The 17,062-nt window shown below is 45.4% G+C and overlaps 1 protein-coding gene across 4 annotated transcripts in view; it reads right to left on the bottom strand.

Moving 5' to 3' along the window:
• SHTN1 (shootin 1) overlaps positions 1–17,062 on the bottom strand; it is a 298,248-nt gene that overhangs the window by 173,712 nt on the left and 107,474 nt on the right. For 3 of the 4 annotated variants that reach the window (XM_088459665.1, XM_088459667.1, XM_088459668.1), the window contains 3 exons: positions 16,576–16,676; positions 12,750–12,831; positions 6,411–6,505 (listed from right to left, as the gene is read on the bottom strand). In XM_088459665.1, coding sequence (XP_088315791.1) covers positions 6,411–6,505; positions 12,750–12,831; positions 16,576–16,676 — 278 coding nt within the window. The remainder of the gene's footprint in view (positions 1–6,410; positions 6,506–12,749; positions 12,832–16,575; positions 16,677–17,062) is intronic. The other variant, XM_088459666.1, reaches the window with a different exon arrangement.

The following is a 17,062-nucleotide window of genomic DNA, read 5'->3' on the forward strand; positions in this document are numbered from 1 at the left end:
TACAGCATGGTGTTACCCAGGTGCACAGTTACCTACTATATCTTACTCTATTCCTTATGGGCCTAATTCATGTTACATCTGTCCCCCTGCAGTGCAGCATGGTGTTACCCAGGTGCACAGTTACCTGCTATACCTTACTCTATTCCCTATGGGCCTAATTCATGTTACATCTGTCCCCCTGCAGTGCAGCATGGTGTTACCCAGGTGCACAGTTACCTACTATATCTTACTCTATTCCTTATGGGCCTAATTCATGTTACATCTGTCCCCTGCAGTACAGCATGGTGTTACCCAGGTGTACAGTTACCTGCTATATCTTACTCTATTCCCTATGGGCCTAATTCATGTTACATCTGTCCCCTGCAGTGCAGCATGGTGTTACCCAGGTGCACAGTTACCTGCTATATCTTACACTATTCCCTATGGTCCTAATTCATGTTACATCTGCCCCCCTGCAGTACAGCACGGTGTTACCCAGGTGTACAGTTACCTGCTATATCTTACTCTATTCCCTATGGGCCTAATTCATGTTACATCTGTCCCCTGCAGTGCAGCATGGTGTTACCCAGGTGCACAGTTACCTGCTATATCTTACACTATTCCCTATGGTCCTAATTCATGTTACATCTGCCCCCCTGCAGTACAGCACGGTGTTACCCAGGTGCACAGTTACCTGCTATATCTTACTCTATTCCCTATGGTCCTAATTCATGTTACATCTGCCCCCCTGCAGTACAGCACGGTGTTACCCAGGTGTACAGTTACCTGCTATATCTTACTCTATTCCCTATGGGCCTAATTCATGTTACATCTGTCCCCTGCAGTGCAGCATGGTGTTACCCAGGTGCACAGTTACCTGCTATATCTTACACTATTCCCTATGGTCCTAATTCATGTTACATCTGCCCCCCTGCAGTACAGCACGGTGTTACCCAGGTGTACAGTTACCTGCTATATCTTACTCTATTCCCTATGGGCCTAATTCATGTTACATCTGTCCCCTGCAGTGCAGCATGGTGTTACCCAGGTGCACAGTTACCTGCTATATCTTACACTATTCCCTATGGTCCTAATTCATGTTACATCTGCCCCCCTGCAGTACAGCATGGTGTTACCCAGGTGTACAGTTACCTGCTATATCTTACTCTATTCCCTATGGGCCTAATTCATGTTACATCTGCCCCCTGCAGTGCAGCATGGTGTTACCCAGGTGCACAGTTACCTGCTATATCTTACACTATTCCCTATGGGCCTAATTCATGTTACATCTGCCCCCTGCAGTACAGCATGGTGTTACCCAGGTGCACAGTTACCTGCTATACCTTATTCTATTCCTTATGGGCCTAATTCATGTTACATCTGTCCCCCTGCAGTACAGCATGGTGTTACCCAGGTGCACAGTTACCTACTATATCTTACTCTATTCCTTATGGGCCTAATTCATGTTACATCTGTCCCCTGCAGTACAGCATGGTGTTACCCAGGTGCACAGTTACCTACTATATCTTACTCTATTCCCTATGGGCCTAATTCATGTTACATCTGTCCCCTGCAGTGCAGCATGGTGTTACCCAGGTGCACAGTTACCTGCTATATCTTACACTATTCCCTATGGTCCTAATTCATGTTACATCTGCCCCCCTGCAGTACAGCACGGTGTTACCCAGGTGCACAGTTACCTACTATATCTTACTCTATTCCCTATGGTCCTAATTCATGTTACATCTGCCCCCCCTGCAGTACAGCACGGTGTTACCCAGGTGTACAGTTACCTGCTATATCTTACTCTATTCCCTATGGGCCTAATTCATGTTACATCTGTCCCCTGCAGTGCAGCATGGTGTTACCCAGGTGCACAGTTACCTGCTATATCTTACACTATTCCCTATGGTCCTAATTCATGTTACATCTGCCACCCTGAAGTACAGCACGGTGTTACCCAGGTGTACAGTTACCTGCTATATCTTACTCTATTCCCTATGGGCCTAATTCATGTTACATCTGTCCCCTGCAGTGCAGCATGGTGTTACCCAGGTGCACAGTTACCTGCTATATCTTACTCTATTCCCTATGGCCCTAATTCATGTTACATCTGCCCCCCTGCAGTACAGCATGGTGTTACCCAGGTGCACAGTTACCTGCTATATCTTACACTATTCCCTATGGTCCTAATTCATGTTACATCTGTCCCCCTGCAGTGCAGCATGGTGTTACCCAGGTGTACAGTTACCTGCTATATCTTACTCTATTCCCTATGGGCCTAATTCATGTTACATCTGCCCCCCTGCAGTACAGTACGGTGTTACCCAGGTGTACAGTTACCTGCTATATCTTACTCTATTCCCTATGGGCCTAATTCATGTTACATCTGCCCCCTGCAGTACAGCATGGTGTTACCCAGGTGCACAGTTACCTGCTATACCTTATTCTATTCCTTATGGGCCTAATTCATGTTACATCTGTCCCCTGCAGTACAGCATGGTGTTACCCAGGTGCACAGTTACCTACTATATCTTACTCTATTCCTTATGGGCCTAATTCATGTTACATCTGTCCCCTGCAGTACAGCATGGTGTTACCCAGGTGCACAGTTACCTGCTATATCTTACACTATTCCCTATGGGCCTAATTCATGTTACATCTGCCCCCTGCAGTACAGCACGGTGTTACCCAGGTGCACAGTTACCTGCTATATCTTACACTATTCCCTATGGGCCTAATTCATGTTACATCTGCCCCCTGCAGTACAGCACGGTGTTACCCAGGTGCACAGTTACCTGCTATATCTTACACTATTCCCTATGGGCCTAATTCATGTTACATCTGCCCCCCTGCAGTACAGCATGGTGTTACCCAGGTGCACAGTTACCTGCTATACCTTATTCTATTCCCTATGGGCCTAATTCATGTTACATCTGTCCCCCTGCAGTGCAGCACGGTGTTACCCAGGTGCACAGTTACCTGCTATATCTTACACTATTCCCTATGGTCCTAATTCATGTTACATCTGCCCCCCTGCAGTACAGCACGGTGTTACCCAGGTGTACAGTTACCTGCTATATCTTACTCTATTCCCTATGGGCCTAATTCATGTTACATCTGTCCCCTGCAGTGCAGCATGGTGTTACCCAGGTGCACAGTTACCTGCTATATCTTACACTATTCCCTATGGTCCTAATTCATGTTACATCTGCCCCCCTGCAGTACAGCACGGTGTTACCCAGGTGTACAGTTACCTGCTATATCTTACTCTATTCCCTATGGGCCTAATTCATGTTACATCTGTCCCCTGCAGTGCAGCATGGTGTTACCCAGGTGCACAGTTACCTGCTATATCTTACTCTATTCCCTATGGGCCTAATTCATGTTACATCTGCCCCCCTGCAGTACAGCATGGTGTTACCCAGGTGCACAGTTACCTGCTATATCTTACACTATTCCCTATGGTCCTAATTCATGTTACATCTGTCCCCCTGCAGTGCAGCATGGTGTTACCCAGGTGTACAGTTACCTGCTATATCTTACTCTATTCCCTATGGGCCTAATTCATGTTACATCTGCCCCCCTGCAGTACAGCATGGTGTTACCCAGGTGCACAGTTACCTGCTATACCTTATTCTATTCCTTATGGGCCTAATTCATGTTACATCTGTCCCCTGCAGTACAGCATGGTGTTACCCAGGTGCACAGTTACCTGCTATATCTTACACTATTCCCTATGGGCCTAATTCATGTTACATCTGCCCCCTGCAGTACAGCACGGTGTTACCCAGGTGCACAGTTACCTGCTATATCTTACACTATTCCCTATGGGCCTAATTCATGTTACATCTGCCCCCCTGCAGTACAGCATGGTGTTACCCAGGTGCACAGTTACCTGCTATACCTTATTCTATTCCTTATGGGCCTAATTCATGTTACATCTGTCCCCTGCAGTACAGCATGGTGTTACCCAGGTGCACAGTTACCTACTATATCTTACTCTATTCCTTATGGGCCTAATTCATGTTACATCTGTCCCCTGCAGTACAGCATGGTGTTACCCAGGTGTACAGTTACCTGCTATATCTTACTCTATTCCCTATGGGCCTAATTCATGTTACATCTGCCCCCCTGCAGTACAGCATGGTGTTACCCAGGTGCACAGTTACCTGCTATATCTTACTCTATTCCCTATGGGCCTAATTCATGTTACATCTGCCCCCTGCAGTACAGCACGGTGTTACCCAGGTGCACAGTTACCTGCTATATCTTACACTATTCCCTATGGGCCTAATTCATGTTACATCTGCCCCCTGCAGTACAGCATGGTGTTACCCAGGTGCACAGTTACCTGCTATACCTTATTCTATTCCCTATGGGCCTAATACATGTTACATCTGCCCCCTGCAGTACAGCACGGTGTTACCCAGGTGCACAGTTACCTGCTATATCTTACACTATTCCCTATGGGCCTAATTCATGTTACATCTGCCCCCTGCAGTACAGCATGGTGTTACCCAGGTGCACAGTTACCTGCTGTACCTTACTCTATTCCCTATGGGCCTAATACATGTTACATCTGCCCCCCTGCAGTGCAGCATGGTGTTACCCAGGTGCACAGTTACCTGCTATATCTTACTCTATTCCCTATGGTCCTAATTCATGTTACATCTGTCCCCCTGCAGTGCAGCATGGTGTTACCCAGGTGCACAGTTACCTGCTATATCTTACTCTATTCCCTATGGGCCTAATTCATGTTACATCTGCCCCCCTGCAGTGCAGCATGGTGTTACCCAGGTGCACAGTTACCTGCTATATCTTACTCTATTCCCTATGGTCCTAATTCATGTTACATCTGCCCCCTGCAGTACAGCATGGTGTTACCCAGGTGCACAGTTACCTGCTATATCTTACTCTATTCCCTATGGCCCTAATTCATGTTACATCTGCCCCCCTGCAGTACAGCATGGTGTTACCCAGGTGCACAGTTACCTGCTATATCTTACACTATTCCCTATGGTCCTAATTCATGTTACATCTGTCCCCCTGCAGTGCAGCATGGTGTTACCCAGGTGTACAGTTACCTGCTATATCTTACTCTATTCCCTATGGGCCTAATTCATGTTACATCTGCCCCCCTGCAGTACAGTACGGTGTTACCCAGGTGTACAGTTACCTGCTATATCTTACTCTATTCCCTATGGTCCTAATTCATGTTACATCTGTCCCCTGCAGTGCAGCATGGTGCTACCCAGGTGCACAGTTACCTGCTATATCTTACTCTATTCCCTATGGGCCTAATTCATGTTACATCTGTCCCCTGCAGTGCAGCATGGTGTTACCCAGGTGCACAGTTACCTGCTATATCTTACTCTATTCCCTATGGTCCTAATTCATGTTACATCTGCCCCCTGCAGTACAGCATGGTGTTACCCAGGTGCACAGTTACCTGCTATATCTTACTCTATTCCCTATGGGCCTAATTCATGTTACATCTGTCCCCTGCAGTGCAGCATGGTGTTACCCAGGTGCACAGTTACCTGCTATATCTTACTCTATTCCCTATGGTCCTAATTCATGTTACATCTGTCCCCCTGCAGTGCAGCATGGTGTTACCCAGGTGCACAGTTACCTGCTATATCTTACTCTATTCCCTATGGGCCTAATTCATGTTACATCTGCCCCCCTGCAGTGCAGCATGGTGTTACCCAGGTGCACAGTTACCTGCTATATCTTACTCTATTCCCTATGGTCCTAATTCATGTTACATCTGCCCCCCTGCAGTACAGCATGGTGTTACCCAGGTGCACAGTTACCTGCTATATCTTACTCTATTCCCTATGGTCCTAATTCATGTTACATCTGCCCCCTGCAGTGCAGCATGGTGTTACCCAGGTGCACAGTTACCTGCTATACCTTATTCTATTCCTTATGGGCCTAATTCATGTTACATCTGTCCCCTGCAGTACAGCATGGTGTTACCCAGGTGCACAGTTACCTGCTATATCTTACACTATTCCCTATGGGCCTAATTCATGTTACATCTGCCCCCTGCAGTACAGCATGGTGTTACCCAGGTGCACAGTTACCTGCTATACCTTATTCTATTCCTTATGGGCCTAATTCATGTTACATCTGTCCCCTGCAGTGCAGCATGTAGTTACCCAGGTGCACAGTTACCTGCTATATCTTACTCTATTCCCTATGGTCCTAATTCATGTTACATCTGTCCCCTGCAGTGCAGCATGTAGTTACCCAGGTGCACAGTTACCTGCTATATCTTACTCTATTCCCAAAGATGAATCAGGCCCTTTGTCTTTGTGTAGTACTGCCATGAGATGTATCTAGATAATGATGCCAGCCCAAAGATGGGTGATAATAGACAGCTCTGTGTTGTTGCTGATAAATGAGCCCCGGTTGGATTTTACCTCCTGTGCCAGGGACTCTGCTTTGTGCCGTAGATCTTTCTCCATCTCTAAGCTGGTCTGTAACTCTTCATATTCTTCCACCGCCAGAACAGAGACTACACGGAAACAGAAATGATTTACAGGTAACTGGATGATGTCACAGACACAGAAGGGGATAGGGTGCAAGAGGGGGTCACTATTTTGCATAAAATGTATTCAGCCATAACTATGCGCAACAAACGTATTCCCATCCAGCGCTGAGCGTACAGCGGTGCACACAGACTCCTCAGCTGGGGCAGTCATGTAGCTGTGGATTGTGGTGAGATCTAGATATTCCACTTTAAGCAGTGAACATGTGAGTTTCTGTTATTCATACATATGTCACATACACTCATGTGCCAGAAAAACGTCTTCCATTCCCAGTACATTCCACCACACCCCGGCATTAAATGGTATCTTCCGCAACCAAAATACTTTATATAGGCAGGAACTCTGCAATCTCTTGTCATATAATTCACACTGAAGATAACAATTTAAGCAGCTTTAATAGAGGTTTGAAAGTAGGGTCAAGAGGAGTCAATCACTCCGATATCAACAGTAAATTTGTATTTTACGTGCAACAACTTCAAGGGTGTACTGCGCCTACACAACATCAGGGAAAACATGCAGTGTGCCGACGGAAAACTCATAAAACACCCTCATATTTAGAACTGTACAGATTATATACACCATAAAGCCCCATCATAGGTATAACTGTACGGAGTTATACACGCCATAAAGCCTCATCATAGGTATAACTGTACGGAGTTATACACGCCATAAAGCCCGATCACAGTTATAACTGTACGGAGTTATATACACCATAAAGCCTCATCACAGGTATAACTGTACGGAGTTATACACGCCATAAAGCCTCATCATAGGTATAACTGTACGGAGTTATACACGCCATAAAGCCTCATCATAGGTATAACTGTACGGAGTTATACACGCCATAAAGCCTCATCATAGGTATAACTGTACGGAGTTATACACGCCATAAAGCCCGATCACAGTTATAACTGTACGGAGTTATATACACCATAAAGCCTCATCACAGGTATAACTGTACGGAGTTATATACACCATAAAGCCTCATCACAGGTATAACTGTACGGAGTTATACACGCCATAAAGCCTCATCATAGGTATAACTGTATGGAGTTATACACGCCATAAAGCCCGATCACAGGTATAACTGTACGGAGTTATATACACCATAAAGCCCCATCATACGTATAACTGTACGGAGTTATATACACCATAAAGCCTCATCACAGGTATAACTGTACGGAGTTATATACACCATAAAGCCTCATCACAGGTATAACTGTACGGAGTTATACACGCCATAAAGCCTCATCATAGGTATAACTGTACGGAGTTATACACGCCATAAAGCCCGATCACAGGTATAACTGTACGGAGTTATATACACCATAAAGCCTCATCACAGGTATAACTGTACGGAGTTATACACGCCATAAAGCCTCATCATAGGTATAACTGTACGGAGTTATACACGCCATAAAGCCCGATCACAGGTATAACTGTACGGAGTTATATACACCATAAAGCCTCATCACAGGTATAACTGTACGGAGTTATACACGCCATAAAGCCTCATCATAGGTATAACTGTACGGAGTTATACACGCCATAAAGCCTCATCATAGGTATAACTGTACGGAGTTATACACGCCATAAAGCCCGATCACAGGTATAACTGTACGGAGTTATATACACCATAAAGCCTCATCACAGGTATAACTGTACGGAGTTATACACGCCATAAAGCCTCATCATAGGTATAACTGTACGGAGTTATACACGCCATAAAGCCTCATCATAGGTATAACTGTACGGAGTTATACACGCCATAAAGCCTCATCATAGGTATAACTGTACGGAGTTATACACGCCATAAAGCCCGATCACAGTTATAACTGTACGGAGTTATATACACCATAAAGCCTCATCACAGGTATAACTGTACGGAGTTATACACGCCATAAAGCCTCATCATAGGTATAACTGTACGGAGTTATACACGCCATAAAGCCCGATCACAGGTATAACTGTACGGAGTTATATACACCATAAAGCCCCATCATACGTATAACTGTACGGAGTTATATACACCATAAAGCCCCATCATAGGTATAACTGTAAGGAGTTACATACACCATAAAGCCCAATCATAGGTATAACTGTAAGGAGTTACATACACCATAATGCCCAATCATAGGTATAACTGTACAGATTATATACACCATAAAGCCTCATCATAGGTAGAACTGTAAGGAGTTATATACACCATAAAGCCCCATCATAGGTATAACTGTAAGGAGTTATATACACCATAAAGCCCCATCATAGGTAGAACTGTACGGAGTTATATACACCATAAAGCCCCATCATAGGTATAACTGTACGGAGTTATATACACCATAAAGCCCCATCATAGGTAGAACTGTACGGAGTTATATACACCATAAAGCCCCATCATAGGTATAACTGTATGGAGTTATATACACCATAAAGCCCCATCATAGGTATAACTGTAAGGAGTTATATACACCATAAAGCCCCATCATAGGTAGAACTGTACGGAGTTATATACACCATAAAGCCCCATCATAGGTAGAACTGTACGGAGTTATATACACCATAAAGCCATGTTATTGGACCGTGTGACTCATGTACAGACCATGTTATATGTAGCATGTAAATAGTGTACTTCTGTATCTGCACCACATGTAACGACATTCAGGAATAGCTACTTTAGGATTTAAATAAGATGTTGGCTAAAGGCTAAAGGAGAGGGGTGTAGTGTACCTGATTCCTACTGACCATATAGGTGAAAAGGCAATTACAGAGGTCACCAGAATTCGGCATAAGGTGAAGACTGAGCAATCAGCGCTGAGAAAGACACACTGCACAATAAGGTGAAGATGTGCAGAGATTTCCGGGTACAATGAGGGCGCTCAGCCCCCTATGTGCTGGGAGAGCTACAATAAGCACTAATTAGAGGCTTCGCTGTTTGTTCTGCAGATGGGGCCGCTTGTTACATTTAATGTGCTACAATTAGCATAAGTTTCTAATCCCATTAACCAATGATCTACTTTAATGCCCTACTGCAAACAGACACCCCCCCCACCCTGCCCCATTCCCCGCTCCACCAACACAGTGATTATAATCAGGCAGCGCTGTTATCTGGACGCGTTCGCCTACAAGCCGCACATTAATATTCATAGCTTTTTCTTCAATGGACTTTAATTACTAATCAAAAGATAAGCGATAAAGAAAGACAACGTTTCCCATTCCTGGGGGGAAGTGTCGGCAAACAGGTCGTGAGGGATGCTGAGTGTTTAACTCGTGTGGAACAGACTGACATAATGGCAGCGATAAGCGATGGTCTGCGTACAATGACGTGCGCACAGGATTCAGCATCGCACTCATATACAGTGACTGCGGTCTGGTGTTGAGCAAGCTCAGAGGCAAAGTATATAATACGCTCTATAACGCCATTTGTATTTCCCCTCAGTAGGATGTGAATACATTCAGCATAATATTAAGGACAAACTATATTTCCAAACTGTTCAGGTATTTTAAAATCAAACAATTTGTATAAAGTATTTTAGGACTGTCCAAGAATGAAATTAAAACTCTAACACCAGTCATTACTGTGCTCTCTGCCATTGCTGTGCTCTCTGCCATTACTGTGCTCTCACTACTGTGCTCTCCTCCATTAATGTGCTCTCTGCCATTACTGTGCTCTCATTGCTGTGCTCTCTGCCATTACTGTGCTCTCATTACTGTGCTGTCACTACTGTGCTCTCTGCCATTGCTGTGCTCTCTGCCATTACTGTGCTCTCACTACTGTGCTCTCACTACTGTGCTCTCATTACTGTGCTGTCATTACTGTGCTCTCAGCCATTACTGTGCTGTCATTACTGTGCTCTCTGCCATTACTGTGCTCTCTGCCATTACTGTGCTCTCACTACTGTGCTCTCCTCCATTAATGTGCTCTCTGCCATTACTGTGCTCTCATTACTGTGCTCTCTACCATTACTGTGCTCTCACTACTGTGCTCTCCTCCATTAATGTGCTCTCATTACTGTGCTCTCTGCCATTACTGTGCTCTCACTACTGTGCTCTCCTCCATTAATGTGCTCTCTGCCATTACTGTGCTCTCACTACTGTGCTCTCCTCCATTAATGTGCTCTCATTACTGTGCTCTCTGCCATTACTGTGCTCTCTGCCATTACTGTGCTCTCTGCCATTACTGTGCTCTCTGCCATTACTGTGCTCTCATTACTGTGCTCTCTGCCATTACTGTGCTCTCATTACTGTGCTCTCTGCCATTACTGTGCTCTCACTACTGCGCTCTCATTACTGTGCTCTCACTACTGTGCTCTCTGCCATTACTGTGCTCTCATTACTGTGCTCTCATTACTGTGCTCTCAGCCATTACTGTGCTCTCACTACTGTGCTCTCATTACTGTGCTGTCATTACTGTGCTCTCAGCCATTACTGTGCTCTCATTACTGTGCTGTCATTACTGTGCTCTCAGCCATTACTGTGCTGTCATTACTGTGCTCTCAGCCATTACTGTGCTCTCTGCCATTACTGTGCTCTCACTACTGTGCTCTCCTCCATTAATGTGCTCTCTGCCATTACTGTGCTCTCATTACTGTGCTCTCTGCCATTACTGTGCTCTCTGCCATTACTGTGCTCTCACTACTGTGCTCTCCTCCATTAATGTGCTCTCTGCCATTACTGTGCTCTCATTACTGTGCTCTCTGCCATTACTGTGCTCTCTGCCATTACTGTGCTCTCTGCCATTACTGTGCTCTCACTACTGTGCTCTCCTCCATTAATGTGCTCTCTGCCATTACTGTGCTCTCACTACTGTGCTCTCCTCCATTAATGTGCTCTCTGCCATTACTGTGCTCTCATTACTGTGCTCTCTGCCATTACTGTGCTCTCTGCCATTACTGTGCTCTCTGCCATTACTGTGCTCTCACTACTGTGCTCTCCTCCATTAATGTGCTCTCTGCCATTACTGTGCTCTCACTACTGTGCTCTCCTCCATTACTGTGCTCTCATTACTGTGCTCTCTGCCATTACTGTGCTCTCTGCCATTACTGTGCTCTCTGCCATTACTGTGCTCTCATTGCTGTGCTCTCTGCCATTGCCGTGTTCCCTCCCCCTAATAATGACACGTGTCACCCGTGTGTTCCTGTGTCTGACCGTGCTCTGTACACTGACCATTACTGCTACATGTGATAGCAGCCCCTTCCCCCTAATAATGACACGTGTCACCCATGTGTTCCTGTGTCTGACCGTACTCTGTACACTGACCATTACTGCTACATGTGATAGCAGCCCCTCCCCCTAATAATGACACGTGTCACCCATGTGTTCCTGTGTATGACCGAGCTCTGTACACTGACCATTACAGCTACATGTGATAGCAGGCCCCTCCCCCTAATAATGACACGTGTCACCCATGTGTTCCTGTGTATGACCGAGCTCTGTACACTGACCATTACTGCTACATGTGATAGCAGGCCCTTCCCCCTAATAATGACACGTGTCACCCGTGTGTTCCTGTGTCTGACCGTGCTCTGTACACTGACCATTACTGCTACATGTGATAGCAGCCCCTCCCCCTAATAATGACACGTGTCACCCGTGTGTTCCTGTGTCTGACCGTGCTCTGTACACTGACCATTACTGCTACATGTGATAGCAGGCCCCTCCCCCTAATAATGACACGTGTCACAGATGTGTTCCTGTGTCTGACCGTGCTCTGTACACTGACCATTACTGCTACATGTGATAGCAGCCTCCTCCCCCTAATAATGACACGTGTCACCCATGTGTTCCTGTGTATGACCGTGCTCTGTACACTGACCATTACTGCTACATGTGATAGCAGCCCCTCCCCCTAATAATGACACGTGTCACAGATGTGTTCCTGTGTCTGACCGTGCTCTGTACACTGACCATTACTGCTACATGTGATAGCAGCCTCCTCCCCCTAATAATGACACGTGTCACCCATGTGTTCCTGTGTATGACCGTGCTCTGTACACTGACCATTACTGCTACATGTGATAGCAGCCCCTCCCCCTAATAATGACACGTGTCACAGATGTGTTCCTGTGTCTGACCGTGCTCTGTACACTGACCATTACTGCTACATGTGATAGCAGGCCCCTCCCCCTAATAATGACATGCGTCACCCATGTGTTCCGGTCTATGACCGTGTTCCGTATACCATACACATAAAATAGCGATGGCGCATCTCACCTCTGTTGTACTTTTCAAGAAGCTTGCGCTGATCAAACGCCTCCTTCCTTAGCATCACATTTTCTTTTTTCGTGACATTTACCTGGATGGAAAAATAAGAACAGAGAATAAATATGAACAGAACAGCGGACGCTTAATGTTCCTGGGGTCCTTTGTGTCACTTATGATAGGAGTAGGCAATGCCAGTTCTGTATGGGACGTTCTCCGGCTTCTATAATATACAGCAGGCTGGTTGTGTTATTAGCACCCAGGAATATACCCTCGTACACTCCGGAGATTAACCCTCGTATCTAATGCCATCTGAACACTGTGTTAGCTGCTGTAAACCGATGACCTGTAATTTACAAAAATTACCGGGAGAGGGATCCTTCAGTATCATCCCCTGCAATGGACGCCGCACATGCGTGGGAAATAGAGCGCACAGAAGTCCCGACAGAGGAGGGAAGAGACAGCTGATGCAAACACTCCACTACCAACACATTCACGGGCTCCTGCTTTACCCCTGACCCTGCAATTTCATACATTCAGACAGGATAATCACAAAGTACAATGCAAACATGGTCTCTGATATCGCGGCCAGAAAGAGTATAGAATTATGGGTAAATGAGTGACATCCCCAATACTAGGAACTGAGGAAGCTATATACAGATGTGTCCTCATACAAGTAGCCTCAATACGCCATGCAGCTCCACTTGCCAGAAGTGAGTGAGCTGCCAAGTCCTCTACTAATTAGCTCGCGGCAGGCGTCTTTTTGGCGAAAATTTTGTGATGTAGTAGGACGCACCAGGAGAATAAGATGATTAAAGTGACACCTGTATATCTGTGTGCTCCTGAGTCTGTATATAGGAGACTGCGCTGAGTAATGTGATATGTGACACCTGTATATCTGTGTGCTCCTGAGTCTGTATATAGGAGACTGCGCTGAGTAATGTGATGTGTGACACCTGTATATCTGTGAGCTCCTGAGTCTGTATATAGGAGACTGCACTGAGTAATGTGATATGTGACACCTGTATATCTGTGTGCTCCTGAGTCTGTATATGGGAGACTGCGCTGAGTAATGTGATATGTGACACCTGTATATCTGTGTGCTCCTGAGTCTGTATATAGGAGACTGTGCTGAGTAATGTGATAAGGTGACACCTGTATATCTGTGTGCTCCTGAGTCTGTATATGGGAGACTGCGCTGAGTAATGTGATATGTGACACCTGTATATCTGTGTGCTCCTGAGTCTGTATATAGGAGACTGCGCTGAGTAATGTGATATGTGACACCTGTATATCAGTGTGCACCTGAGTCTGTATATAGGAGACTGTGCTGAGTAATGTGATATGTGACACCTGTATATCTGTGTGCTCCTGAGTCTGTATATGGGAGACTGCGCTGAGTAATGTGATATGTGACACCTGTATATCTGTGTGCTCCTGAGTCTGTATATAGGAGACTGCGCTGAGTAATGTGATATGTGACCCCTGTATATCTGTGTGCTCCTGAGTCTGTATATAGGAGACTGCGCTGAGTAATGTGATATGTGACACCTGTATATCTGTGTGCTACTGAGTCTGTATATAGGAGACTGTGCTGAGTAATGTGATATGTGACATCTGTATATCTGTGTGCTCCTGAGTCTGTATATAGGAGACTGCGCTGAGTAATGTGATATGTGACACCTGTATATCTGTGTGCTCCTGAGTCTGTATATGGAGACTGCGCTGAGTAATGTGATATGTGACACCTGTATATCTGTGTGCTCCTGAGTCTGTATATGGAGACTGCGCTGAGTAATGTGATATGTGACATCTGTATATCTGTGTGCTCCTGAGTCTGTATATAGGAGACTGCGCTGAGTAATGTGATATGTGACACCTGTATATCTGTGTGCTCCTGAGTCTGTATATAGGAGACTGCGCTGAGTAATGTGATATGTGACACCTGTATATCTGTGTGCTCCTGAGTCTGTATATAGGAGACTGCGCTGAGTAATGTGATATGTGACACCTGTATATCTGTGTGCTCCTGAGTCTGTATATGGAGACTGCGCTGAGTAATGTGACACCTGTATATCTGTGTGCTCCTGAGTCTGTATATAGGAGACTGCGCTGAGTAATGTGATATGTGACACCTGTATATCTGTGTGCTCCTGAGTCTGTATATGGGAGACTGCGCTGAGTAATGTGATATGTGACACCTGTATATCTGTGTGCTCCTGAGTCTGTATATAGGAGACTGCGCTGAGTAATGTGATATGTGACACCTGTATATCTGTGTGCTCCTGAGTCTGTATATAGGAGACTGTGCTGAGTAATGTGATATGTGACACCTGTATATCTGTGTGCTCCTGAGTCTGTATATGGGAGACTGTGCTGAGTAATGTGATATGTGACACCTGTATATCTGTGTGCTCCTGAGTCTGTATATAGTAGACTGCGCTGAGTAATGTGATATGTGACACCTGTATATCTGTGTGCTCCTGAGTCTGTATATGGGAGACTGCGCTGAGTAATGTGATATGTGACACCTGTATATCTGTGTGCTCCTGAGTCTGTATATGGGAGACTGCGCTGAGTAATGTGATATGTGACACCTGTATATCTGTGTGCTCCTGAGTCTGTATATGGAGACTGCGCTGAGTAATGTGACACCTGTATATCTGTGTGCTCATGAGTCTGTATATAGGAGACTGCGCTGAGTAATGTGATATGTGACACCTGTATATCTGTGTGCTCCTGAGTCTGTATATGGAGACTGCGCTGAGTAATGTGATATGTGACACCTGTATATCTGTGTGCTCCTGAGTCTGTATATAGGAGACTGCGCTGAGTAATGTGATAGGTGACACCTGTATATCTGTGTGCTCCTGAGTCTGTATATGGAGACTGCGCTGAGTAATGTGATATGTGACACCTGTATATCTGTGTGCTCCTGAGTCTGTATATAGGAGACTGCGCTGAGTAATGTGATAGGTGACACCTGTATATCTGTGTGCTCCTGAGTCTGTATATAGGAGACTGCGCTGAGTAATGTGATATGTGACACCTGTATATCTGTGTGCTCCTGAGTCTGTATATAGGAGACTGCGCTGAGTAATGTGATATGTGACACCTGTATATCTGTGTGCTCCTGAGTCTGTATATAGGAGACTGCGCTGAGTAATGTGATATGTGACACCTGTATATCTGTGTGCTCCTGAGTCTGTATATGGAGACTGCGCTGAGTAATGTGACACCTGTATATCTGTGTGCTCCTGAGTCTGTATATAGGAGACTGTGCTGAGTAATGTGATATGTGACACCTGTATATCTGTGTGCTCCTGAGTCTGTATATGGGAGACTGCGCTGAGTAATGGGATATGTGACACCTGTATATCTGTGTGCTCCTGACTCTGTATATGGGAGACTGCGCTGAGTAATGTGATATGTGACACCTGTATATCTGTGTGCTCCTGAGTCTGTATATGGAGACTGCGCTGAGTAATGTGATGTGTGACACAGTGACATTGGTGAGATAGGTGTGGTACCATGTGTGTGGCTGGTAAGGGGTGGGGGGGAGAGCGGCTTTGGGCCAGCGGTCACATGAATAGGATAGGCTACATAGCAGTCTGTACACAGGGCACACAGTGACATTGGTGAGAGCGGTGGGTGAAGGTGCTGCTATTAGTCTGTATAGCGCTGCAGGTCACGTGGGTCACTCCTGGGACACGGCCCCTATATAAAGGAATACACCTAGAGCACCTCTAATGATAAAAATCAGCGAGTATATTATCAGCTAGTATATAATACACAGCTTCCTGTATGACTCTTATAGGCGTACCCCCGTATACTGTACCTCATTTATCAGATCCAGGAGTTTGCTGCGTAAATCTTCCACTTCTATGCTCACATTTTTCTTTTTCTCCTCTACAGAGAGAATTCGTTCTTGAAGTTCTACTTAATAAGAATAAATAAAATTACATATATCCAGTCTGAGAAGTGTACAGCTCTCAGAGGATCTATATAGCTGCCATACTAACACATACAGTAATAAGGCCACAAGGTTTCCCTGCAATAGTCCAGGACTAGTGCTGCGCTAATATTATGGCAGATCGACATAGACATTTACTAATCACTACATTCTCTGTTCTAGTGCAGTGGCAGCGACGTGGCCTCAGTGTATAGGAAAGGCCACACTGCAGCCACTAATCCAGCAGCTTGATGTGACATCTCAGTGTGAGGCCGTCTGTTTCCACCATGTAATCCTGGCATGTCAGATTATTATATGTATGTGATGACTCTCCACTGCTCTACAATCCTTCAAACGGGCTCCCGAGACCCTC

This window comes from Taudactylus pleione, unplaced genomic scaffold (assembly GCF_031769625.1).
Source record: "Taudactylus pleione unplaced genomic scaffold, aTauple2 ptg000926l, whole genome shotgun sequence".
NCBI lineage: Eukaryota > Metazoa > Chordata > Amphibia > Anura > Myobatrachidae > Taudactylus > Taudactylus pleione.